General features: G+C 35.6%; 1 protein-coding gene across 3 annotated transcripts in view; it reads right to left on the reverse strand.

The window, feature by feature from the left end:
• The window catches only part of ATP2C1 (ATPase secretory pathway Ca2+ transporting 1), a 154808-nt gene that overhangs the window by 32609 nt on the left and 96186 nt on the right, over positions 1-26013 (reverse strand). For all 3 annotated transcript variants that reach the window (XM_012805976.2, XM_023513613.1, XM_023513617.1), the window contains 10 exons: positions 25053-25128; positions 23352-23418; positions 18666-18790; positions 17740-17837; positions 15771-15866; positions 15597-15686; positions 13267-13371; positions 8691-8847; positions 4574-4744; positions 3370-3467 (listed from right to left, as the gene is read on the reverse strand). In XM_012805976.2, coding sequence (XP_012661430.2) covers positions 3370-3467; positions 4574-4744; positions 8691-8847; positions 13267-13371; positions 15597-15686; positions 15771-15866; positions 17740-17837; positions 18666-18790; positions 23352-23418; positions 25053-25128 — 1083 coding nt within the window. The remainder of the gene's footprint in view (positions 1-3369; positions 3468-4573; positions 4745-8690; positions 8848-13266; positions 13372-15596; positions 15687-15770; positions 15867-17739; positions 17838-18665; positions 18791-23351; positions 23419-25052; positions 25129-26013) is intronic.

Raw genomic sequence — 26013 nt, forward strand, 5'->3', positions numbered from 1 at the left:
AGGTTCAAATCCCCAGCCTGGGCCCGCCAAACAACAATGATGGCTGCAACCAAAAAAATGGCCAGGCGTTGTGGCGGGCGCCTGTAGTCCCAGCTACTTGGGAGGCTGAGGCAGGAGACTCGCTTGAGCCCAGGAGTTGGAGGCTGCTGTGAGCTGCGATGCCATGGCACTCTACCCAGGGGGACAGCTTGAGGCTCTGTCTCAAAAAAAAAAAAAAAAAAAAAAAGAAAATGTTTAAAACTGTAGATTTTAGGTATATTTACTAATGTATACTCTACCCCTTAGCGGATCCAATATGGGATTTACTTTTTCAAAAATAAACATCAGGAAGAAACTACAGGCCGTTCCCAAGTTATAAACATCCAACTGACACTATGACACACTCACAAATGGAGGCTATTACAGTTAATAATAAGTAAATATACCTGTTCCAACTTGCATACAAATTTAATTTAAGAATAACCTACAGACTATACAGTTTGTTACCCACAGACTGCCTATATACTGTGAAAATGGGACCTGCACCCCAAACAAAGGGGGAAAAACCCTTATCCAATGAAATATATAACAATCTGTAGCAAACCCTTATCCAATTGAAATATGTTAACAATCTGTAGCAAAGCAAATACCCACACTGCCATGACAGCTCTGAAAATGGGTTTGGATGGTAATTCAGAAAGACACAATAACAAAGCCATAATCCCGAATGTTAAAATCCCAAAAGGTCACAATCTTTGAAGAAGATTTTAGAAGTCTAAAATTCCTAATGCCTAAGGTCCTGAAAACGACAATCACAGGATGGGAAAATTTTAATAGAGAATGTTTATGTAGGTGTATATCAAATCCTAGAAGAATTTCAGAAAGAAATCAAATCTTAGAAGAATTTCAGAAAGAGCAGCACCATACAGAAAATAAATGTTACTCTATTTTCCAAGGAGAGCCATGTCCTAAAAGAAAAAAAAACAGGTACTCATCATGGTGCAAGACTTCAAACTATAGTTAATGATTGTGGCACAAAGTCACCAGCAATCATGGACTAATTTCCGTATAAATCTCCATAATCTATCCCTCTAATATACTTTTTCATATGTCAGATTTTCTTTTTAGTTTTTTTCTGGTTTGGGGTTCAGGACTGTTTCCTTTGGGATTATTACTGCCTCCCTCAGAAAACAGCATTCATGAATGATTAGAGCTTAAGAAAAAAACAAGGATGAGCAAAATAGTTCATTTCAACTAGTAATCATATTCAAAATCAAACTGCTTGGTAGAGGACAAGGAAAGTGGGCTGGAAGTCTAGGGACTTAATGCTACCATATGCATTTCAAAGCACAGCCTATGAAAATATAAACAGATGGCTTTTCAGAGGACAATTCAGTAATACATGTTAAGAGCCTTACAAATCTGTTGATCACTGGAATTCAATCATTTCACATGCAGGAATTTAGTCTATAGACATAATCAGAGATAGGCACAAAGTCTTAGGTACAATAATCAAGGACACAGCAAACAACAGATGAACTTGGGAGTCACAAAGACCTGTGTTCCAGTCACAGTCTCCAACTCACTAGCTCTACTAGCCATGTCTCCTTAAGAACTCTGGGCCTCAACTTCCTCATCAATAAAAATGGGTTGCCTAAGTTTATTACAAAAGTAAACACACTCTCACGGTATGATCTACTTCAGTAATTGTGCTTCTTCATATTTACCCAAATGAGTTGAAAACTTATATTTACCATACACGCATGTTTAGAACAGCCTTATTTATAATTGCCAAACCTGAAAGGTGGTATCAAGATGACCCTCAAAAGGTGAAAGTTAAACTGTAGTACATTCATACAATCGAATATTATTTAGCACTTAAAAGAAACAAACTACCAAGTCAGGAAAAGACATAATGGCACCTTATTTTACTACTGCTTAGTAAAAATAACCAATCTCCAACTATAGATCTGTGACATTCTGGAAAACTACAGATAGTAAAAAGATCAGTAGTTGTCAGAGATTCAAGAGAAAGTGGGGAAAACTAAAAAAATGGACCACAAAATTTTGGGTGCAACAAAACTACTCTACATGAAATTCTGTGTCGTTATGCATTTGTGAAAATTCCTAGAAATATACAACACAAAAACAAAACCTTAACATAAACTATGAAGTATAAGAATGTATTAATAAAAAAAATAACAAAAACAAAATTAAAAAACAAAAAGAACGTATCAATACTGGTTCATTAATTTGCAATGTGCATACTACACTAACGCAAAGTATTAATATAAGAGGAAACTAAGAGTAAAGGGTAGAGATGGGGTGGCAATTACCTGTGCTCAATTATGTTGTAAATCTAACATTGTGCTAAAAAAAGGCTTAATTATTGAAATTTTTATAATGAGATTGCCTGTCATTTATAATGTGGAGATATGGAGTAAATTAGATACTGTATGTAATACACTAATTGTCTGGCACATGGTAAATGGTTGCTAAAGTATTATTTACAATAGTAAAAAATGGCAGTAAATAGTAGTAAAAAAAATGGCAGTAGTAAAAAAAATGGCAGTAAATAGTAAATGGCAGCTTTAATTCCATCAAGAAAATGGTCATATAACCATATATAAATACGTTGTGTGTTTATACATGTGTGTTATATACACATGGTATATGCAAGCAAAATACTGTGAGGCATTCAAAATCTGTTTTCTAACTATAATATGATTTCAGAAACGCCAAAATTATATAAAATGAATGTTCAGGATTATAACACTATAAAGTACCAACCACGTTTTGTTAAACACATTTTTTGTTTTTTAAATCATAATACACTAAATCTTATCCTGGATGCTCTACAGATGACAACCTTTGAGTTTCCAAGTTAGTTTGCAGGCAGCTTGCACTGTAACTCTTACTTTTCCTATATTTTTTTACTTTTCTGTAATGAACAAGTACATGAGTAAATTTTCTAAACAGAAAGAAAGTGTTATAAAAAGACAAGGCTTGAATTAAAATACGACATGTTCTAACTTGTTCTCAATGTGGGAGCTAAAAAATTTGATCCATGGAGGTAAAGAGTAAAAAGACAGGTTAACAGAATCAGGGAAGGCTGAGTTGAGAGAGAGTAGGATGAAGGAAGTGGGTTAAAAAGTACAAACATACAGTTAGATAAAAGAAAGAAACACAATGTTTGTTAACAGAGTAGGATGAGTATACTTCACAGAACTGTACTATACTTGGATGATAAACACCCTACAGTCCCTGACTTGATCACTATGCACTGTATACCTGTAACAAAATTTTTCATATACCCCATAAATTTGTGCAAATGAAAAAAATAAGAAAGAATAAGGCCTTTCAGTCTAAAAGGGTTTGGTTTAGGCCTACCTTTGGTACTATTTGTGAAAGCTGCTGGACATCCATTGCATCTATTTCTTCTCCAGAGACTGACTGGGAATTTTTGGAATACAATCCCAGACGACTGGCTGAAGTGAAAGAGAGAGGAAAGGAAATTAGCCAAATTGTTTTACTTGATGAGCTGACCATAGCTAGCAACATAATGCTCACTTATCTATTCTTTTAAAATATAAAATGTCTTAATATCAAGGAACCACAAGACCAATTACTTGTAAGACAAATCTACCTGAATTAGGAGTAAGTCTGGAATTTTCTGTTTGTTTCATTTTTGTTTAAATTTAAAAATAGAGTTTACACTATTTAAGCTAGCACACCTAAGAGCTGAAACTAAGCCAATCAAGTCTTCTCAGCAGCTCAATTTTAATGAAGATGAGAGTGTATTTTAAGTAGAGCATCCAAAGCTAGACAAAATGGTGGTAGATCTATGGTACTCATGTAGTTGTATGTAAATGAAAGTAAACATCAAAAAGTTATTCTCACAACAATATTATGTTTCTTGTGAACTACTCTTCGATAAAGTTTGAAACTCCAGACCCAGCCCCTATTCAAATTAATAAAATAAGAATTAATGGAATTTGGCAAACTGTTAAATTTATCAATGTAAATTATAATACAAAGGCTCTGAGAGATTAACTTTCATTTTCTTTTTTTCCCTACTCATACTGTACTTAAGGAACTCTTAAATAGCACTGTTATGAGGAGACAACAAATATGTATAATAAGCTACTTTCTTTCAAATTCTAGAAAAGTCTCCTTTAAAAATTAAAAAGTTGAGGGCAGCACCTATGGCTCAAAGGAGTAGGGTGCCAGTCCCATATGCCAGAGGTGGCAGGTTTAAAACCCAGCCCTGGCCAAAAACTGTAAAAAAAAAAAAAAAATTTTTAAAGTTGAAAGGAAAAACTGAATTTCATGTTTCCTTTCATATTCATGATCTGAATGTGCTTTTATCTGTCAGCACGGTGCATTATAAAGTTAAAAATAATCAATTATCCTTCTGTGTACAATATATAAGCTTTCATCATGATTTATTAGTATTTATTACTTAATTACTTATTAGTAATAAGTATTTTATTAGAGGTATATTTTTCATTAACAGTTATTACTTTTTAAACTATAATAATCAATTTTTGCCTACAATTATATATCAAAAACAAAGGAAGCAGTCTAGTTATACCGATTGCAACTGCAGTCTCCTGTGAATCTCCAGTAATCATTTTTATCGATACTCCTGAGGCAATAAGTGTTGTAACAGCTTCTTTCACTCCAGTTCTAGGAGGATCAATGATTCCTACCAAGCCAAGAAATGACAGCTGTCCCAGTTCAGGACCAGAAGCTAAAGCAAGAACTTAGGAAAAAACAAAATCAGAAAAAGAAAATGTGAGTTACAGAAACCTTAGAATTCAGTTGATAATCTGGAAATAATACCCCTTCACAAATAAATCACTTTTAGACTACAGTGTTATTTGTAGTTATTATACAACCTTTAAAAATCAAAATTATCACATGCCAAGAGGTTGTAGCTTAATGGTTCTGGATATGAGGTTGCTTTAAGCTATTAAAAAAAAAAAAAATGGCTGGGCACGATGGCTTACGCTGGTGATCCTAGCACTCTGGAAGGCCAAAGTGTGTGGATTGCCTGAGCTCACAAGCTCAAGACCAGCCTGAGCCAGAGCAAGACCTCACCCCTTTAAAAAATTTCTTGAACCCAGGGCGTTTGAAGTTGCTGTGATCCCATAGCATTCTACTGAGGGTGACAAAATCAAACTGTCTCAAAAAATACATACATACATAAAAAAACTAAAGAACTGTTAGGGAGAGAAGAGAAATGAGGAAGAACCTTTTCACATAGCAAATATATGCAGCTACTTTCAACTGTCTCTTTAGAAAATACTATTAATTATTTAGAGAAATTTTGAGTTCATCAAGCTTTAAAGTCAGTTTCAAAGGTGGCTTATAATGTATCTTCCTCTATTTCATAGGTTTCAAAAAAAAAAAATTCAACAGCCTGAAGAGAAGTCAATATTCATTAATTATATGCAGCCTAGAATAATTTCACGCATGACAAATCCTGGGATATAACTTAACCTGGAAAATGGCTGTAAAACCATTAATACCAAAAAGAGTTCATTTTCTTTCACTCTTTCCATAACATCAACATTTATTTTTAACTTTGGTTCTTTAAGAGTTTATAAATACCACCACCATGTTATTATTTACAGTCAATTTCTTGTCATTTGTGGGCACTTAAGATGTAACAAAAAGTGCTGTTAATTTCCCAAATTTCACTTACTCTCAGAATTCTGGAACCTCTGGTAACTACTTTTATTAACCAAAGGGATACGCCCTAGTCTGGGAAATTATTAAACTGAATAACTTATAAAGCATGCACGCACACAAAGTAAATATATACTTCAAGAGAAGACGGAAAAGTCCCAGAGAAACCAAAGGAGTGCCTGTTCTTGTTCAAACAGAAGGTGCGAAAGATTAGGTATATTTGAAAAATGAAGGACAAAGGCAAGTACCTTTTATTTCTCCAATGTGAGAGTCACAGACCTATTTATGTAGATGTGGGCCCCAAAGGCTTTCACTCTCTAGGGAGAATGAGACAGTCCCTGGGGCTGGGACTGAGATAGCAACAGAAAAGTACAGTGAATAGCATTTTGTATGTCAGAAAATCCTAGGAAAGATCAGCTCTGGGTAGTCCCAAAGGAGGGTGGCATTAACTTAGGGGTTAGTATCCTGTGCATCTTTGCTTCTTCAGCACAAATGGAGATCTACCACTACTCTTTGGGTCAAGAGGACAGGTAAACATTTTATGTGTGGAAAGCTCTTGACATAAAACAATATATACTCTAATTTAAAATTTAAGAAGCGTAATTAAGTATTTTAAGAATCTTAACTTTTGTAAGATGAAACATAAGTACAGTTCAATTAAGATTTAAGATCTTTATTTTCTTCATATGGTAATCTCAGTGAGAGGGGAAAGTGGAGCACAAAGAGGCAGGAGGAGACAGGAGGCAGGAGACACGAGACGAGAACCTCTCCTCAAACCCTGTGAACAAGTATTTTCTCTTCTACTAACACTGGTCTGCTTCACAATGTTACAACACAAAATACCACATCATAAACCTCCACAATCTTTCAGATGAAAAGAGTTCATCAAAATAAGGAAGTGTGAAAACTCCACTCTAAAAAATAAGAAAAACAGGGTGTACATACCAGACCCTTTGAAACCTCTAAGGTCTCTAAATCCATGCCAACTCTGAAACCTCTTGCTGCATGCTGCTAAGAGTAACAAAATTCTGCTTTGTTGTTGTTATCAACTGTTTCAATGATTTATGAACAGCTGGAAACAAACCCAACAAAAAAGAGTGATGACATCCCAGCAGCTCAAAGGGGGGAGGAAATAGGTTTGTATCCTATTCTCTGCCAGCACTTTTTAAAAAGATGAAGTGCATATTCACAAAAGTAGATTAAAACAGAAAAGAGCTGGGAGAACGAGATGACCCAAGAGAGCAACAGGTACCTTGTACCACTAGCTTCCCAGAAATAGCTCCAAGAAGCTGCCATTGCTCCTTTATGTGTAAGATCTAGCAAGGCAAACCCTCTTTCCCAGCTTTAAGCCTTCCTGCAGTTGCCCTCATGTCTCCAAAGCTCTACCAACTCAACTCTGGACCAGGCCTCAGCAATGTCGTTCTCTTTCCCCACCTGAGGTAGAAGTTCAAAGGTGTGCAAGAGGGTAAAAAGTGTTACCCTGAGCCTGAGTATCTGAGCTTCCTGAAGCTGGAGCCACCAAACACTTTGGTCTGCCTACTGTTCAGATGGGAGTGAGGGCACAATGTTGTCGGGGCACTCCCTGTGCCCACTTCTCCACAGTATCCAATCAGCATTTGCATATTTGGCTTGATTAAAATTCTGTGGTCTCAGAGAGTTCCCACTACTCTTAAACCTGGCCCAGGTCAACCAAAGAAGAGGCCCCTCCTGCCCCATCAGTGATGCTGGGACAGAGACTCTACCTTGACTTCAGGGGTCCAGAAGATATGAAGACTGAGATGGAAGTTCAGGAGCATGTTCAAGATTCAGGCCTGTGGGAAGAAACCTCAGAAACTCTAGAATCTGCCATCAAACCCTCTTCATTATAAAGAGGAAAAAAAGGGGGAAGAAAGTGTTTAAATTTCTTTAAAACAAATTTTTTTCATACAAAAATAGATCCATCTGCAAAATAATTTCTCAGCCAAGAAGCTCCATGTCCCATTTCCTTAGAGACAGAGGATGAGGTGCTAAGATGATCACAATACAGCCCACACTTCAGATAAGCACACCAAATTCTGACAAAGGCATACAGAGTGACCTCAGCTCAGGAGTCTGGGGGCCAGTGCAGAGGGTCCTGAGAAACAGGGCATAAAGCAAGGGACCAGGATAGGGGGAGTATTCTCTATCTACAAGAAATTATCTTTCCTGACTTAGCATATTATAAGAACAGAAGCCTATAAATCTATCCAACTGTTTTAAACCTGAGAAAGCCCTTGCTTGCGTGAATCACAAATAAGAACATTTTTCACATAACTTCTTTTTCCTTTCTCCCAGAACTTGTAGTGCTTAGCCTTGTTTCATTAATAAAAGGAAGCCAACTCTTCTAGTTTCCTCAGGAACTATGTAACTATATTCTGCACAAGCCAGGTGATTATCCAGAAATAAGAACCAGGTATGGCCCCCAAGCCCTTCCCCTCCAATGCTACACGACATCTCTAGAAGACGTGGCCTGATGTGTATATGCCCAGTAGACCCTCTCCCAACTGGTGTGCAGTTAGAAGCATATGCACAAACAGCACCTGGGCAACTCTTTACCTCCCTAGTAAAGGGCAAAAGAAGGGAGACAGCAGATGAGGACCCAGTTACCAAACGCCTTATCAGAGCAATCACCAAATTAGAGGCTTAAGACTTCAATTTTTAGAAAAGTATTTTAATTCTATTAACAAATAAGTCAAAGTAACATCATTACTTTGGTAAAGTAAGAGTAACATCATTTTACCTTGATCCAGTTCCCTTCTTACAAACTTACTTAAAATAAAATTTCTGTTACCTACTCAGAGACCACTGGAAGTCTAAAAGAACCAGAGATTTCATATTTCGCTACCTTCTCAACTAAAACGTAACGCCTCAGAAATGCCAAGGGTTCTACAAAGCCTAAAATACAGCTGGACAACTCTGATTTGAAGCATGAGTTCGCATGAAATTAAAAGAGGTTTCTAAAAGTTCCAACCCAGGACACTGTGCTGAAATGGCCTTACCTCTGAGTCCTGCTGAGCCCATACGTGCCTTCTCTTGTTGGTACGTATCTCTCTGCTGCTGGGTAAGTGACAAGGTTTGTCCTTTGCTATGGTATGTAGTGCAGTACTTAATCACCTGTTCATAAGCACCCTTCATAAAACAAATCTCTGGTCTGTCCTAAGAAGAAAACATGAAATACAAGTTTAATTTCAACTTGTACTTATCTGCCACTGGAGCCCCCAAACAAGTAGCACGTGTTACTCCTAAATCCCAGGGAAGTTACTTGAGCTTAAGGCTCTGAGTGAAACTTGAACACTAAAAATTAAAAATTCCTATGTGCTTCTTATAACCTTTATAGGAAATAACACCTGCTCCTACCATCCTACTCATTGAACGCAACGCTGTAAATTCCAAACTAGGCACTCTGAAATTCTGAGGAGGCTCATCATGATAAGAAAAAGTGTGTATATACACACACACATACCCATGATCTCATTTAATTTTCACAAATACCTATGGGCATTATTGAACTTTTATCTTTATCACAATAAAGGTAACATTCAAAAGCTTAGATTGAAAAACTAGTTTCCTCCCCAACCCTTCTCAACCAGTCCTACTCCACACAGGCAAACTAATTTTAACATTTTTTAGCTTTTTTCCTTTGGTATTTACCCCTGTTTTTTAACATGTTTACGTTGCCACTCCCTCAGTTGTCAATTTTATACATTGACTACTGGGATACATGTTAATTTAGCTGCTGCTACTATCTATTCCCCCTCCCATCTGTATGATACAGTTTAGGCAAAATTTGACAGTATTCCATTTATATCATGACTCCTCACACGTAGAAACGGGTTTCCCTGTCATCTCCCTCACCCTCAAAGTCAGATGTGACCTGCTTTGCCAATAATTATGAGAAGTATTTGTATCACTTCCAAATGGAAATGATAGGTAGGTCCAGAGCAGACTTTGCTATCCTCCACCCTGCTGTGTTGGCTTGTGCTTAAACTGAGACACAGCTCCTATCTCCTGGGCTGCAAGTATCTACACTGAGCAAACATTTGGGGGTAGGGAGGGACAAAGGTGGCAGATGTTTTCATCACCCATCCTGACTGATAGATCCTATTCAAGCTTTGTCTTTATAATGTTAATAACCACTTTTTTTTAATTGCTTAGTTTTCTTTATACCTATCATTCACTGTTCCTAAACTCTTCAACGTAACATAAAATCTTTCTTATGATACTTTTCACATGATCAAATAAGCAGGTAAGCATTACTTCCATATCTTTACAAAGACTGCTCTCCTTCATGCTTCTTTCCTTTTTTCAGAGGCTAATTTCTAGGCCTGCTGCACAACTCGTATCCAAGAACTTCTCTTTACTTCCATCCTCACTGGATTCTAAGTCTTCCTCTTCTTTGGTTTAAATTGAAGGCTATTGTAGTTGAAAAGTACATAGAATCTACAGTAGCCCCTCTCCCCAATGATTATGTGCAGTTTCACTTCCCAGTTTGGTTACCTGCAATTGACCATGGTCCAAAATACTCAGCATTAAATTCAAAACTATCAACTTGAAAAAGTTTCAAATTACACATCCTTCTGAGGAGTATGATAAACTCTCACCCCAGCCCACTCTGTCCCACCCAGGATGTGAATTATGTATCTGTACAGCATAACCATGCTGTACGGGATACATTTAGTAATCACTTAGTAACCATCTATGCTACCAGAAAACGAAAACAAACAAACAAAACCCCCAAACACCATAGTATATATAGTGTTTGGTACTATCCATGGTTTTAGGCATCCACCAGGGATTCTGGAACAGATCACCCTCAGATAAGGGGGGGGGTCTCCTCTACATTAATTCCTAAAGTTTTTTACATGATCTTTTATTTCACCCCCCAAATTACTGGAAGTTTTTCAAATCCTCATTCTCCAAGTATCCTCTAATTTCTTAATAATAGATATTAATGTTTACCCCCTCATCCTACCTCTCTTTAACATAAGCATTGTGCTGAGCAGCTGGAAGGCCATTTTATTCTAGAAGCTAACGTCTTTCCAGTCTGAAATTTTTTCTGGTATTATTTGACAAAAATCTTCCCATTTTGTTTTCTTCCTTCCTATTACCACTATTAGATGGATGTTGAATCTCTCATATTTATTTTCTGATCTTCTTACCTTATCTCTTATGCTGTACACTTCTTGACCTTCTGCTCTACTTTGATAGGTTTCTTAACTTTATTTGGTAAAAATTCTGTTGAAAGTACAGTTTTCTATTGTCATTTTTTATGTTTGTTTCTCTGAGATCCAATTCTCTGTTGGTGTGGTCTGAGTCTTTTACACTAAAGACCTTCCCTATGTATCTAGTAATTCCTGCCTGTCCATTTTAGAGCAAAGCAATTAAAGGACTAGAAGCTCCATGGACATCAGTGGAACTAATCAACTGGTAAACTTCAGTGTAGGGTGATGAGAGGAAGCCTAGGAGTAGATACGCGCTTCCAGTGAACACGGAGTTTGATTAGGGGTTCTCCTTACTATAGGACCCTCCCTAGGTCCAGAGAGCTTTTCTAAAAGTCTTCAATCTTCTGATTTAGCAAATGAGGGTAGACAGATGCCTATCTGCTAACATTCTAAGAAACAAATGGAGTTAAGGACTGGAAGCTTATCCTTCAGACAATGACCTCATCTTAATCGCTATTTTCAATCTTAATGTTGAAAGCCCCTTCCACCCTTATGCCCAAGGTCAGATTTCTAATATTCCACAAGAATAAGGAAGGCTAAGGGTCTGGCCTAAAGCAGCAGCACAGAAATACTTTAGAAAGTTCTGTTGCTTTCTTATTCAGAATTTTCAACCTTCTCTCCCATTCTTAGCTTTATGCCTACCCCTGCCTTCAGAAATACCCAGCACCTGGAGTCTCCCCCATACTTTGAATTTATCTCTTCTATTCCTTATTAGTGATTTTGATAAATTCCAGGGAGAGAATAATGTATATCAGGCATCCTCAAACTACAGCCCACGGACCACATGCAACCTGCCTAGGACATTTATCCGGCCAACCGGATATTTTTGCCGCCAGTGCCCGTCCTGCTTAGCAGCCGACTCATCCCGGAGCCCACAGTCCGGCCCTCCAACGGTCTGAGGGACAGTGAACTGGCTCCATTTAAAAAGTTTGAGGACCCCTGATGAATATTGTCATGTTCACATGAAGGTCCTCTAAAAACTACTTGAGCCATTAGAGTTATTTTTAAATTGGGAAGTTTCTTCTATCTCTTCTAGATCCTGAGTCACATCTGTGGGTTTGGGTCTGTTCGTTTCACTGGTTGGTTTTGTTTCGTAAGAGGAACTCTTTGGGTCAGCAAGTAAGAATCAAATATTTCCAAACTTAAGTCCTGCCACTCCCTGTCCTCCACAGTCACTACTGTAAAGATTCAGTCTACCAATGGTGAGATTAGATTCAAAATGGCTGAAAAATGGAATTCAGCACCACATTAAGCACATTACCTTGAAATAGTGTGTGACAGTTTATAATAAGCAACAACACAGGCCCAGCAAAAGTCACATTCACATGTATAGATCCGTGCTATGTAACTATGTGGTCAAGAAACAGCCAAGTCTAATGCAATTTTTGAAAGCTTTATATTTACAAGGTTTAAAGAGACAGGCATTTTATTTTTATAGTTTTCCCACTGTCTTCTTTCCTAGGAGTGTGCAAAAAAAAGCACATACAGAAATCGCTTTTTTGGCCCCCATGTGCAGAGTTTCTAAAAGACTTTTATTCCCCAGTTCAATGTTGGCCAGGTTGGCCTTTCTTTTTAAAAGCAATACATTTCCTACTTATTATGGGCGGGGGGCGAGGGGGAGGACCTTTCACCCACTCCTGTCCACAAAGATAAAATTGGTTTCAAAGTATTTGCTCACACATGAAAACACATAATCAATTATTAATTCCTATTAAAGGAAGTATAAAAACAACAAATGTGTTTTTAAAGAATGAAATTTTAGCATCAAGCCGGTAACAATTATGAGTGATATACTTAACATACTGCTCTTCTTATTACACTAACTGTGCAAAAATCTATAAAGTGCCCAGAACAAGGTGGTACCTTGAAATATCAGTGCCATTTTGTCAGTTTGTAAACTAGATCAATCAACATTAATTATACGCATTTGAGAACCACCTTTCCCACAAAGTAATGTGGTTTTGTTTGCTTTGGAAGTATTTTTTTCAGTGAAAGAACACAGACTGAAACACATCAGAGACCTATGATGAACTGTTACCAAGAATGAATAACATACTGAGAAAACTTGATGGCACAAGCTCGAGAAGACTAAGACCAGGCTATATTCAAACTGTTTGCTCACACAACAAAACTGAATGTTTTCATTTGTGCATGAATGTTATAAGGAGAGTACATCAAAGAGAATATGAGAATAACAAGAGGAGTGTACTATTAATAATAATTTATTACTATTACATAATTTAAAGCAACAGGTGTTCATTCTATACACAGATTGCTTAAACCTAAAAGCAAATGTAAGTAAAAAAATAGTCATCTACACGCAACAGGATCTAAGTATTAAACAAATGGATACCTGCTGTGTTCGATGTACACACTTAACAGCCATCCACTTTTGCTCAGAGCTAAAAGGGTATTCAGCTTTTCTGATATAGTCCTGCTGAAGTCCATCGAGACCCATCTATATGGCACAAAAAGAAAAGTTATTTCTCACCAACATGTGATTATTTTTTTCCTCAACAAAGAACAAGGGTCACACTTAGTTTAGTTAGAGATACATGTACCTGAATTATTTTTCAAATAAGGGTGAGAGAATAGCAATGCTCCATCTATATATCACTATACCCCCTGAATAGCAAGATACATTCTAACATGAAAGCCTGGATATGCAGACAACAGACTTAAGGCATGTTATCCCCACTTCATGCAGACCAATCTTTAATAGTAGCTATATTAATCTCTCTACTGGACTCAAATTCTGCAAGGAAGCAGGAATACAAAGTTTTCAAAAGTGCCTGGCCAAAACTGAATATACACTTTTATAATCAATACACTTTGCAGATTCAATCCCCAGTTTCTTAGGGACTCATAATTATCTAATCTGTTGCTACCATCCTAGTCCCTTACTCTCTACCACTTTACATGTGTATCCTGACTACTATCAACATCACGTAGCTCTTTTGCTTCACCATAGCCTTTGTATCTTCATCTGAATATCAAAAAATACTTTTAACCTACTGAAAAATCTATTTGTTTTCTACTTAAACATGTTCAGACTCTCCTTGGCTTATAAAGGTCCTCCAGAACCCCACTATATCCAGCCTATTTAACAAACTCTCATTACTCAAAAACGTTTCAGTTCATCCAAGTTAGCCAATGCATTAGCCATAATCCATTCTACCTCTATGTATTCCTTTATGCTTCTCCTCTAGTTCTTTCCCTAGCTTGCCTCATCTAAACCTTCCTATCCTTCAAGACCCCAGCTACCAGTTCAGAATTTGCAATTCTTAGATGTGGCTTAATGTTTAAGATTTAATTATCCATTGTCTTAGTCTACCTTTTATCTGGTCCAAGAAAGTTAGCATTAACTCCTAACTAAAATGTGAGGACTCTATCCATACGAACATGGTTTCACACCTTTCTCTCTTACAGAAGAACTATCTTCGTAAGTATAGCACAAGAAATACTTAATAATTAATTCATTTTTTAAATATCTTTTAAAAAGGTGTATTATGCTATTAAGTAACAAGGAGACCCAAAGATAAGGAAATTATCTTTGTCAAGGAAATATACATTCTAAAGTATTCTATAAATAGAATAAGACAAATACATTCTATCAATTTTATTAAATCAAATGTTAAAATAACCTACAATTCTCTATTGGCTTTCATTTCAAGCATCCACATTTAGAAGCATTCTGCTTCATACACATTTCATTTTTCTCAGACTACTCTTAAAAGTAGTAGTTCTTTTTGTTATGGGAGTGACAGACTAGCCTTTTCAGTTTCTCACTCAATCAAATGTACAATTTAGGAAATAAAGAGGGGGCAGTGCCTGTGGCTCAAGGAGTAGGGCACTGGCCCCATATACTGAAGGTGGTGAGTTCAAACCCGGCCCTGGCCAAAAAAAAAAAACTTAATATGTTTATTTGGGGGCGGCGCCTGTGACTCAAAAAGGTAGGGCACCAGCCCCACATGCTGGAGGTGGCGGGTTCAAACCCAGCCCCAGCCAAAAAAAGAAAAGGAAATAAAGAGATCAAAAAGGTCACTGAAAACATCTCCTCCTCTTCCCAACAAACATTATAACTCTACATTCTTTTTGAGAAATTGAGGCCAGATGTTATGGCTCATGCCTGTATACCCAACACTTTAAGAGACCAATGTGAGATGATCGCTTGAGCCCAGGAGCCTGAGATCAGCCTGGGTAATATAACGAAACCTATGCCTCCACAAAAAAACATTTTTAAAAAGAGACAGAGACTGACAAAGGAGGCAAAGAGAAGAAGAGGAAAAGAAAAGCTAATTCTCAACAGCATATTACTATCATTACACAAAAATACTAAAGAATATTGCCGTTTACTCATTTAAAAGTTCGAATTATCAGCTATTACATAAATTTGGGCTTTTCACACATAGCTCTCTGTATTACGGAAGACAGAAACATTTCTTCGTAAGAAGAAATCCAAGGCTATCATTAGTTTGTACCTCGCATATAAGGAATGAGGTTATACTAAAAATGTTATATGCTCTTTATTTCCAGGAATAAAACTGGTTCCCAAAAGGCAATAAAAATAACAAAATACTGTGTCTTCTTCACGCAACACCGAAAAATAAGTAACACTAAAATCTTTAGACTCATATTCTATTGTGAAGGGTACAACTCTTATGTCAAAGATCAGGTACATACCTTCATTGCAAGAGCAATTAAGGCCCCCTCTGTTGGCTTCCCCATTAAAGTGTTGTTTCTAATTACAGCATCATTGCACACACAGCCCGCCTAAGAAAAATACAAACAAACTATGAAGCCATCACTGTATCTTACGTCATTATTAAAAAGGTCACCTTCCCAGAAAATATTTACCTCAACAATTCTGCTAACACTTGGGTTATAGAATCCATGAACAACATCACCATCAACAATCACTTGCCCAAACTGATTATAGCCAACTCCCGTAACCTAAGAACATAAAGTAGAGTCAATCATACAAACAGTGGGAGGTGACAAGACTTAGGACAACCAAAATCTATGATGAGTACGTTCATTTCATTTCGTGTATCATGTAACTGTCAAAATCTATACACAGAAAAGCATTAAAATGTGTCTTTAAAAGGACATTTAAAAGTTAAAGGAATATAATACATTCTGATCTTCATAATGAATAACCTAAAAAATATTGTTTTCTACTTATATTAAAAGGATAAATACACCATAAAAAATCTTTATATATGAGTTTAAATTTATATAACATTATACATACATAGCATACTTTATTTGCAAAGAATTCAAGTCCATTACCATATCTAATATTTGACACAAACGTGTGATCTAGACAAAGGCAGAATTCTTTTTGCAAATATTCAGGTTCAGAGATGAGAGATTTGCCCTAGCTCTTACAAACTACTTTAATAAAGCACATTACATACCAATTTTAAAAATCAGAGGGAGAGACAGGCCAGATACTTATTCTATCTAGCAAGAACTAACCGAGCCAAACAAAAGTAAACTTCGTAATATAAATAGTACAGTTTAGAGAGAAAATAAATGGTTAACGCTCAGCATATAAAATGATGAACTTAAAAACTAATATCCTACCTTCTATACTTGGATAGTCTAAGCACATGTAACCCCAATGACCCTTCTGAATCATCCAAAAAGAGCATATTCGCAAACACAGCATTGGTTACCCTTAACCAAATCTGATACCCTAAATATCAATGGTCACATTTTAAGGCCTCTGTAAAATGGACCCAAATAAACCTAACTACAACTTCTGTCAATCTGTGTTATGAATACTTTACTCATAAATTACCTGTAAATACATTTAAAAATACTGTACCCATCATAAGTAATGTTAAGAGCACTCTAGTCACAAATCATGCAAAGACTAGATGGGAATGGAACTTGCTACAACCAGTTTTAGGAAAAACTACTACATAGTATGATCACTTAAGAGACTGTCAATAAATAAAATTTCAAATAAAGTTATTCATTCATTCAACAGTGTTTATTACTATGAGGTAGGCACTATGCTAAGCAACACAGTTCCTACTCTTTCATAAAACTGTGGTGTAATGGGGGAAAAGGGACAGAAAATTCCAGACAGCAGAATGACCAAGAGGTATAAACATAGGGCCAAGTTCTGAATGATCAGAAAAGTTTTCCTGAGTGAGTGGGGTTGGAATTAAGGATGAAGAAGCATTAGTGTCCTAACCATTGAGAACAGCAGCAAAGGTCCTAAAGGAGGAGGAATTTTATCACACTGAAAAAATTAGGAAGTATATTTGGTGCATGGAAAAAAAGAGGAGGATATAAGGCTGGAGAGGGAAATAAGGGATAGAACATGTAGGGCCTTGAGAGGCCACAGTTCAGGATCCTAGTCACAGCGGAAAGCCACTGAAGAATCTTAATTTAGGGAGCCATATGCTCAAAATTTGGTTCTAAAAAGATCCCTCAAGCTGCATACAAAAGGCATCGGGAATGGAGAGTCAAAAGGCTTTATCACAAGGGCAGTGAAAGATGATGGTAACTTAGACTAAGGAAGATGGCTACAAAACAAATGGCTAGGAAAGTTATTTAGGTCTAAGTAGGTCAAAACTGGTAGGATTTGATGATAGATGGATGAAGGGGTAATTGAAAGAGAGATGTCAAGGAGAAATCAAAGCTTCTGGGCTGAACAAGTACACAAAGAGAATGAGACAAAGACTTTGCAGAATCATACTGGAAGGAAATAAATGCTAATTTACAGCCCCTCTGAAGGTGAAGACACTGGAATTGTTAGGAATATTAAACACCAAGTTTCTTACTGTTGTTTAAAATATATGTAGAATACCTCGGCATGCTGACCATCTGAAGTAAATATGTGAGTAACAGTCATTTCATTCTTCGTCAGTGTTCCAGTTTTATCTGAACAAATCACATTACAGCAGCCTAAAGAATAAATCACTACATGTCACCAAAAGAATGAGGAAGAAATACATGTTCACTTAAAAAGCAAATCAAAGACTCTACAATCCTGTCGTGCTTCTCTGAATTTTGTAGAGATCAAGTTCACTGGTAATTTTAGGTTAACTTCTCTCACTATAGTTGCTTCATGAGTTACATAAGTTACACTTAGTTTCTACAAAGCTATTCCATGTTTAAAAAAAAAGATACTCCATGTTAACTTTACATACTGATTTTATAAAATGTATTTTCTAGAAAGTTAAGATTCCTAAATATAAACCCACATAATTTCTTCTGTCAGAATTTCTCAAGGTATTTCGCCTTCTCAATATTAAGTTGCAAAGTGGATATTAAATTTAGTGCATTTTTGGATATCCTAAATTACGAAAAAGGTTTCACAGTATATTGTACATAAAGTTATAATATTTAACTATTAATGCTTTATTATTTAGAGTCCTTACAAGCAAATTCCATTCAAGTACAGCATTTTGAGATCTGTAACTATCGATTACCCTCCTTGACACACAAAAAGAAAAATTCTATTAATTTTACTCTAAGGTTTCATATGCTATTTGGATTTTTATCTTTCTATGATTTGAGCATTACAACATTCCATGTAAGAAAGATTTCTCTTATAAAATCTCCCGTCCTGAGGGAACATACATTCTTAATTGCCTTTTTTGCCATACCCAGTATCTCCCTAACCAAACATCATTATGCAAATCTCTCAAACAAAAATTGTAACTGAAGACAATCCACTGTTGATATGAAGTAATGTTACTGCATCTAAGTATGCACTTAACAAAGACTTACCCAGAGTTTCGACAATAGGCAGTTTTTTCACAATGGCCCTTTTCTTCACCATTCTCATAACGCCAAGGGCTAGGGTCACTGTGACCACAATGGGAAGTCCTTCAGGAATTGCTGCTACAGCCAAACTATAACCAATACATATACATAACATTAAAATGCAAATTAAGTAACACCCACAACAAGAATGTGAACTGGATATTATTCAAAATAAAGTCCAATAACATTAATGCTGTCAACACTTAACTATGAACTTCTCAAAAGGAAAAGAAAGTTGATTAACATTTGCTGGACAACCAGTACTTGCCAGGGTAAGCACTGGTTAAAGAACATAGGTTCTGACATCAAAATACTCGGATTTGTACCCCTGGCTTCAACAGTTTTTACTCGTGTGACTCTAGGCTATTTATTAATCTATCTCTATAGTTTATTTTCTTCACTGGTAAAATATGGATAATAGCAGATATCCAAATAAAAACCTGTCCATGAATGTTCACAGTAGCAATATTCACAAGATCCAGAAGATGGAACAGGCCAAATATCCATTAACTAATGAATGTAAAATTGTGATATCCACACAATGGAATTCAGCCACAAGAAGGAATAAAGAGCTAATATACGACATGAAATGGACAAACTGTGACATTATGCTAACTAAAAAAAACTCCAAATACAAAAGCCCCCATATTGTATTATTCAACTTGTATGAAATACCTAGAATAGGTAAATCCACAGAGATTAAGATATTAATGGTTGCCCGAAACTACAGCACAATGGGGAGAAAATAGGAAGTGTTTGCTTAATATGCCCAAGGTTTTCTTTTGAGGTGATGAAAAAGTCTGGAGATAGTGTGAACAGTTGTAAAACACTCCATATTTAACTCCACTAAACCGTACACTTCAAAATGGTAAACTATAGTTTATTTTATCATAATTTAAAAACTGCCTAGGAGTGGTGGCTCACATCTATAATCCCAGCACTCTGGGAGGCTAGGACAGGAGGACTACTTGAAGTCAGGAGTTTAAGACCATCCTGTGCAACATAGTGTGACCCTTTCATTACAAAAAATAAGAAAAATTAATTAGGCATGGTGGCATGCACTTGTAGTCAGTCTCAGCTACTTGGGAGGCGATAAAAGGATTCTTGAATCCAAGAGTTCAAGGCTGCAGTAAGCTATGATTGTGTCATTGCACTCCAGCCCAGGCAACAGAGCAAGACCCCATCTCTTTTTTTGTTGTTGTTGTTGTTTAGCAGGCCCAGGACAGGTTCAAACCCACCACCCATAGTGCACGGGGCCAGCGCTCTAACCATTGAGCTGCAGATATCCCCCATCTCTTAAAATATTTTTTTTTTTACTATTTCTCTTTGTAATTTAAAAAAATAAGTCTCTTTTGTGGTGCCATTCCAAATATTATCTCTTGACTATGTTACACTCTGTGTTGACCAGTTTGATGGAAGTATTTCAGACTGCATGTGAAAACCCCACACTGTACCCCAGAAGTACATTAATGTACATAGTTACCATTCAATAAAAAAAAAAAAAGGAAAAAAAAAAAAGACACAAGCACTCCTACCCTTCACTCTACCACTGTTCTCTCTGCTGCTTCTACTTCCTAATTTTTATTATCTATTCTTTCTCTTGCATGATCTAATTTAATATCATTAACATCCTTTCCTATAATGATAATCTTCTCATGCTATGTTTACAAGTTGAGTCTAAAGACTGAAAGCAAATGAACAACGTTTACAGTACTTGTGGCCAAAGAAATGTGTGCTATAACAGTGAAGTGTTGGTAAACAAACATCCTAAGAGATCATAAAAGATGAATACTATCATACATTCTTTTAGCAAAAACGGATGGTCCTGAAACTGGCTGGAAAACACCGTGTGATAAAGCTTTTGCAGCAGAATGACCACCTAAAAGAAAATTCCTGTTTCTTTATTGTCCTTAGAAATATACTCTTCACTCACTGTCAATTTAGTAGCTTGTGAAAAGCTAGAGAATCATCACCCAAAGACTCAGAATCTTGAGATTTCACTTATACGATTAATTTTACCCACATCATTACAGCCTCTAGTGCTTCTCCCTGGCCTTTTACACTCATCTTCTGAGTTGTCTAACAATTGTGAAGGTCTTCTCTTTCAGTTATGCTCTTCGCCATTACCTATTATATTTTGCTCAATGAATGCTACAAAAAAAATCTACAAAGACTGTCTCAAGGCCTCTTTTATACTTTCTTAAATGATGATGCAATACTTTGGGCAAAATAATAAGAAAACTAAAAAATAATAGTGATGATTTATTTTGTTACATTTATGTTCTCGGTGATTCCCTCACTCTTCTGCTTTCTTACTGTTTTAGTGACTTTTAGCACCACTGAAAATAATTTCAAAATGATTCCAAGGGTGATGAAACTGCAAAATTACCTCAGAAACTGGAAAAATAAGATGACTAAAAATCCCATAATGTATCGCAGATTTATAAAAGAATCCAAGAGACCCATATAATAATCAGAAAATACTACAGAATGAGTTTTATTCCATTTAAAACAATTCAAATGTCTTGTCCATTGGAAACTGTACAGAAAAAAGTCATGAAATATCAATATTTACGAACAGTTAAAAATGTCCCCCAAAATTCCTCAAAAACCATAATTAAGTCCAAAAGATAATATGTCAATGGTTAGTATTTCATACTCTCACCTACTTTCAATTTATTTTCTATTTAACTCACAGCTTTTTTTAATACAGATTTAAACCTAGAGTTTCAAATTTCATTTTTACTCTTTTGAGGAAGAAAATACATTCCTTCACTATTATTGCAAATATGTTTTCACTTCTTATTCATTCTATCTGATCTAGTTTTCCTATTGAAAGACAATGATTTAAGAAAAGTATCCAATGTACACACCCCATTATGAAATTAATTTAAACCTTTTATATGAAAGCTATAACCTAATAACAGCCTAAGAATACGGGGAGGGGGAGGGAGAGGGGAGGAGGGAATGGGTAGAGGGAGGGGGATTGTAGGGTTCACTTCTCTGGTTTATCTTACAAGGGTACAAGTGAATCTTTCTAAGAGTAGAATATGAACATTTTAACACAATAACTAAGAAAATGACATGAAGGCTATGTTAACCAGTTTGATGGAAGTGTTTCGGATTGTATGTGAAAACACCACACTGTACCCCAGAAGTGCATTAATGTACACAGTTACCATTCAATAAAAAAGAGAAAAAAAAAAAAAAAAAAAGAAAGACAATGATTTTTATTCTTATATTTGAACTATCCTAAACCTACTACATATGCCATCCAGGATTTTTTTCCCTTAGATGGGTGGATATAACAATCAGGCGTCATCACCTTCCTTCCTTTACCCTTGTTTTCCTGGAATTCATAGAAGGATAGGAAAGAAATTTTTGAGTACTTACCTACATATTTGTAATTAATTGGACTAATACTTTGATTAGGTACAGTTTACAGATTTATAATCATTTTCCCCTGTAATGTGATATCACTGTCCCACTGTATACTAATATAATCTGATGCTGCTGTGAATGAAGATTGAATAAAATACTTTCCCCTTATGCATTTGATTAACTGTCTAGTTCTCATCCCTTAGTGAACTGAGAAGGGTAATATCCCCTTACTGATAAACTGTCTCTGGACTGGGAGAGCCATAGCTTTGAGTTTCCTGAGTGTAGTAACTCCTATAAGTAGACATGTCTGGCTAAATCAAGAGATTCTGTCTTCCGTGAAACAGGAGAGATTTTTAACTGAAATACTGAAAGTTGCCCTTCTACCTACTACATCGGGGTATGGGTACCAGATGTGGCCTATGAAAGTCTTTTGAGTTAGAATGTTTAGAAGAACCTAAAAAGCCTTCGTGGTAGAAACTGTAGTTGCTAATGAGAAGTATGATGCTAGCCTAATTATTCTTCCTTTGTAGATAACCTGACTTGTTTTCTTTACTTTCAAAATGATGTATCTAGGTTGAATTTTTTTCCTTTTGCTTGTCATATCGTGAATCCCTTAAATTTATATATCATCTCTTATATAATTTCTTTTTACCTCTTTTTAACATTCCTATTAGTTAGAAATAGTATTCCTTAAATTATTCCTTTTTGGCATTTTATCTCTCTCTGCTTCAGATTTTTTTTATAACTTTTAGAAGCCCTCTTTGACTCTACATCACAGCCCTACAATTCAATTTTTAATTTCAACAATCATAATTTCTAAAAACTTTTTGTTTTTCAATCCATTTCTACAACAATCTGTCCATCTATCATACATGAAGTTTCTTCACAAATCTCTGAAAACACAAAACAACATTTTCCATTTATTTTTAAATACATCTTCTAATTCTTGAATTTTTTTTTTCCTCTGAGACTGATGGTTCAGTTTCCCTACTGTGGATTTTCCCTTGTGTGCTTTGTTTTCAGTTTAACAATCCTTTGACTATCTGTCTATATGTAAAAATGAAATTGTGGGTAAATAATTCCAAATTATCTAGTGTGGGTTTTCTCCACCACCCCATATGTAGGTTTTTGTTTTCCTAGAGATCACTTCAATGTAAGAATGCTAACCTATTTAAGATGAAATACTGACCTCAATAATGAAGTGAAGCTATGCCTATCAGAGAAATAAGAGGTAAAAGAGACTTGAACGATAAAAGTTTTAGAACATACCTTACACTAATAGTAAACATTTCCAGGATATCTTTTCCTAGTAACCAGCCAACCAACATGATGATACCTGGAACAGAAACAAACAGCTATTTTTCTCCTTTATTTAAAATTACCTAGAAAGGACAGATAACAGCTGAGGACATCCAAAAGGCCCACTGATATGTAAAAGGGAAAGTGGATGACAATTTAAAGGTTTTATAATAATCCATTAAGCAGGGGAGATTAAGTGTTAATATCAATGCTGTGTGTGCATGTGCACCTGTGCACACATATATACAACTTCACCTTTTGGTTGGCACTACTCCCATGCATCCCTTAATGCAACAGCATCTGATAATATGAGCAAATATTAGCAGCACTTTTACACCATGGGAAAAATGAGAAGGCAGCAAACATAATGGTTTTCTATTTACTATCAACTTTGCGCTAATAAGCCCTGGAATTTTCATAACTCAATATCCAAACATTACACTCACATACTGCATTCAAAGAAACACTTAGGACTTAGCTCAAAGTATGATGTACCTTAAGATACCTACAACTGCAATAACATCTAAAATTATCACCTTTGTGGTATTTTAAAATTTTTAAAAATCAATTGACATGAACTATAATTCCTGTTTCAACCTTTTATCTTTAAAAAGAACAGGGGGGGATGGGGCACACCACCAGGTTTGCAAGGAAAAAGGAAAGCAGTATCATCAGAGGTTTGATAAAATAAAACTTCAAAATTACACTCTAGATCAAGTAAGACCATTTAAAACAAATTTTTATATTGTCTGTTGGTTGTTTTTGTATTGAGATTATCAACAGAAGGGTTCTAATAATTCTCAGGAATGAGGGATGTTTTAATAATAACACATATCCTCCCTCTTACTAAGTTTATTTTACATCTCTCAAAGGCAATTTAAAAACTGGGGGAAAAATACTTGTAACTTAAGAATTATATGAAGAAGTGTTACCAATCTAAGATTCAAGACAAGAGAGAAGAGACAAAAATAGTTGGCATATCATAAAATGAAGTAATCAACACACATATGATCAAGTATTTGGCTTCTCTATTATTGAACTGCAAAATAAACAAGAAGTCTTTTATTTACCTGTGTTAATGCCAACACTTTAAGTTGGCCAAAAATTTTAAAACTACACAATACTCTTTGATTCAATAATTTTACTTCTAAGAATTTAACCTAAAGAAATAAGATATTCACAATAAGATATCTGCACTAATTACCTATGAGTTCAAAATACTAAGTTCAATGTCTAAAAGAGGTCTGATTATTATCCCCCCCAAGCAGAATACAACCTTTACATTTGTTTTAGGTGAGCATCTATTTAATGACAAGATGTTTACAATCACATACATGGGAAAAAAAAAAAGAAAAGTTCATAAAACAGTACCATCATTATTTTTGTTAGAGACTTGAAGGACAGATACTAAAATGTTTATAGCAATATTCTCTGATTATTGGAATTATATAAAGTTCTACATACAAACTTTATATAAACTTTCTACAAAGTTTTTACTTTGTGGAAAAGGACAATGGCTAGGGGTTAGTTTCATAATCTGAAAAAATAAATATAGGTATTAAGCTTTAAAAAAAAAAAGCCAATAGAAAGGACTAAATTACCACCACCCTTCACATTCCAAACAAAAACACAAATAAAAATATAATATATACATACTCACTCTTCTCTTACCTATTATACCAAAGGAGTAAAACGAAAGTTGTTTTCCTAAGAGGTCCATGCTCTTCTGCAGAGGAGTTTTTGGTGCCTTCACAAATTGAAGAAGAATGTCACTACAATTGGCTAAATTTACTATGCTTTATTAAGTGCCAGGGACTCTGCTAAGTACTTGACAAACCAATTTCTAAGTTAACCATACAACTGTCCCATAAGGTAAATATTATCAAATAAGTAATTTATTTAACTAGTAATGAACATATCAATGAACCACTCTTCCTATCTTAAAAAAGGAGCAGATACTGAAGACTGTCCATTATCTGGTAAATGGCAGAACTACAGATACATTATATTTCAGGCAACTTAAGGAAAATTAAGCTTAGACTTTAAACAACTCCGAAAGCCACACAGTAAAAAATGACAACTCAATTTTAAAAAGCCTGTTTCTTTGAAAAGGTTCATTCTGCTTCCCTTTGAGGAAAAAATGGGTTCTCTCTCCTACCACTTTCTACAGGGCTTCATTACTATCAGCTGTTCCCTCACTTTTCCCATTTTTCCCTTTCTGTAACTACAAACATGTTAGTTAGTACTGCCACGTCTTTTTATCCCTAATCTGCTAATCCTCTTCTGTAGCCATCCCAAGCTATAGAAGCTTCTTGGAATGGGTTTCCATGTTACATCACATACTGCAGCCTCGGCAGGTTACGAGAGAAATTCAGACGATTTGGACAGGACAAGACATTTGCAGAATATAATTACTTTTCTCATATATAAGAAAGCATTTTAAATGAGAACTCATCTTTAATACCCTTAACCAAGAATGTCTTCTAGGTTATTCCACTTGGCAATCTCCCTTTACCCCTTATTATTTAGAATTATGTTAAAAGGTTGAAAATTTTGGTAGAAGACATGTTCTGAGATAAAAATTCACTAATTAGTAATCCTTAAAATTAATGACAAGCTAATTTCTAAAAAA

Source organism: Otolemur garnettii, unplaced genomic scaffold, assembly GCF_000181295.1.
Source record: "Otolemur garnettii isolate 467f Iridium unplaced genomic scaffold, OtoGar3 scaffold00002, whole genome shotgun sequence".
NCBI lineage: Eukaryota > Metazoa > Chordata > Mammalia > Primates > Galagidae > Otolemur > Otolemur garnettii.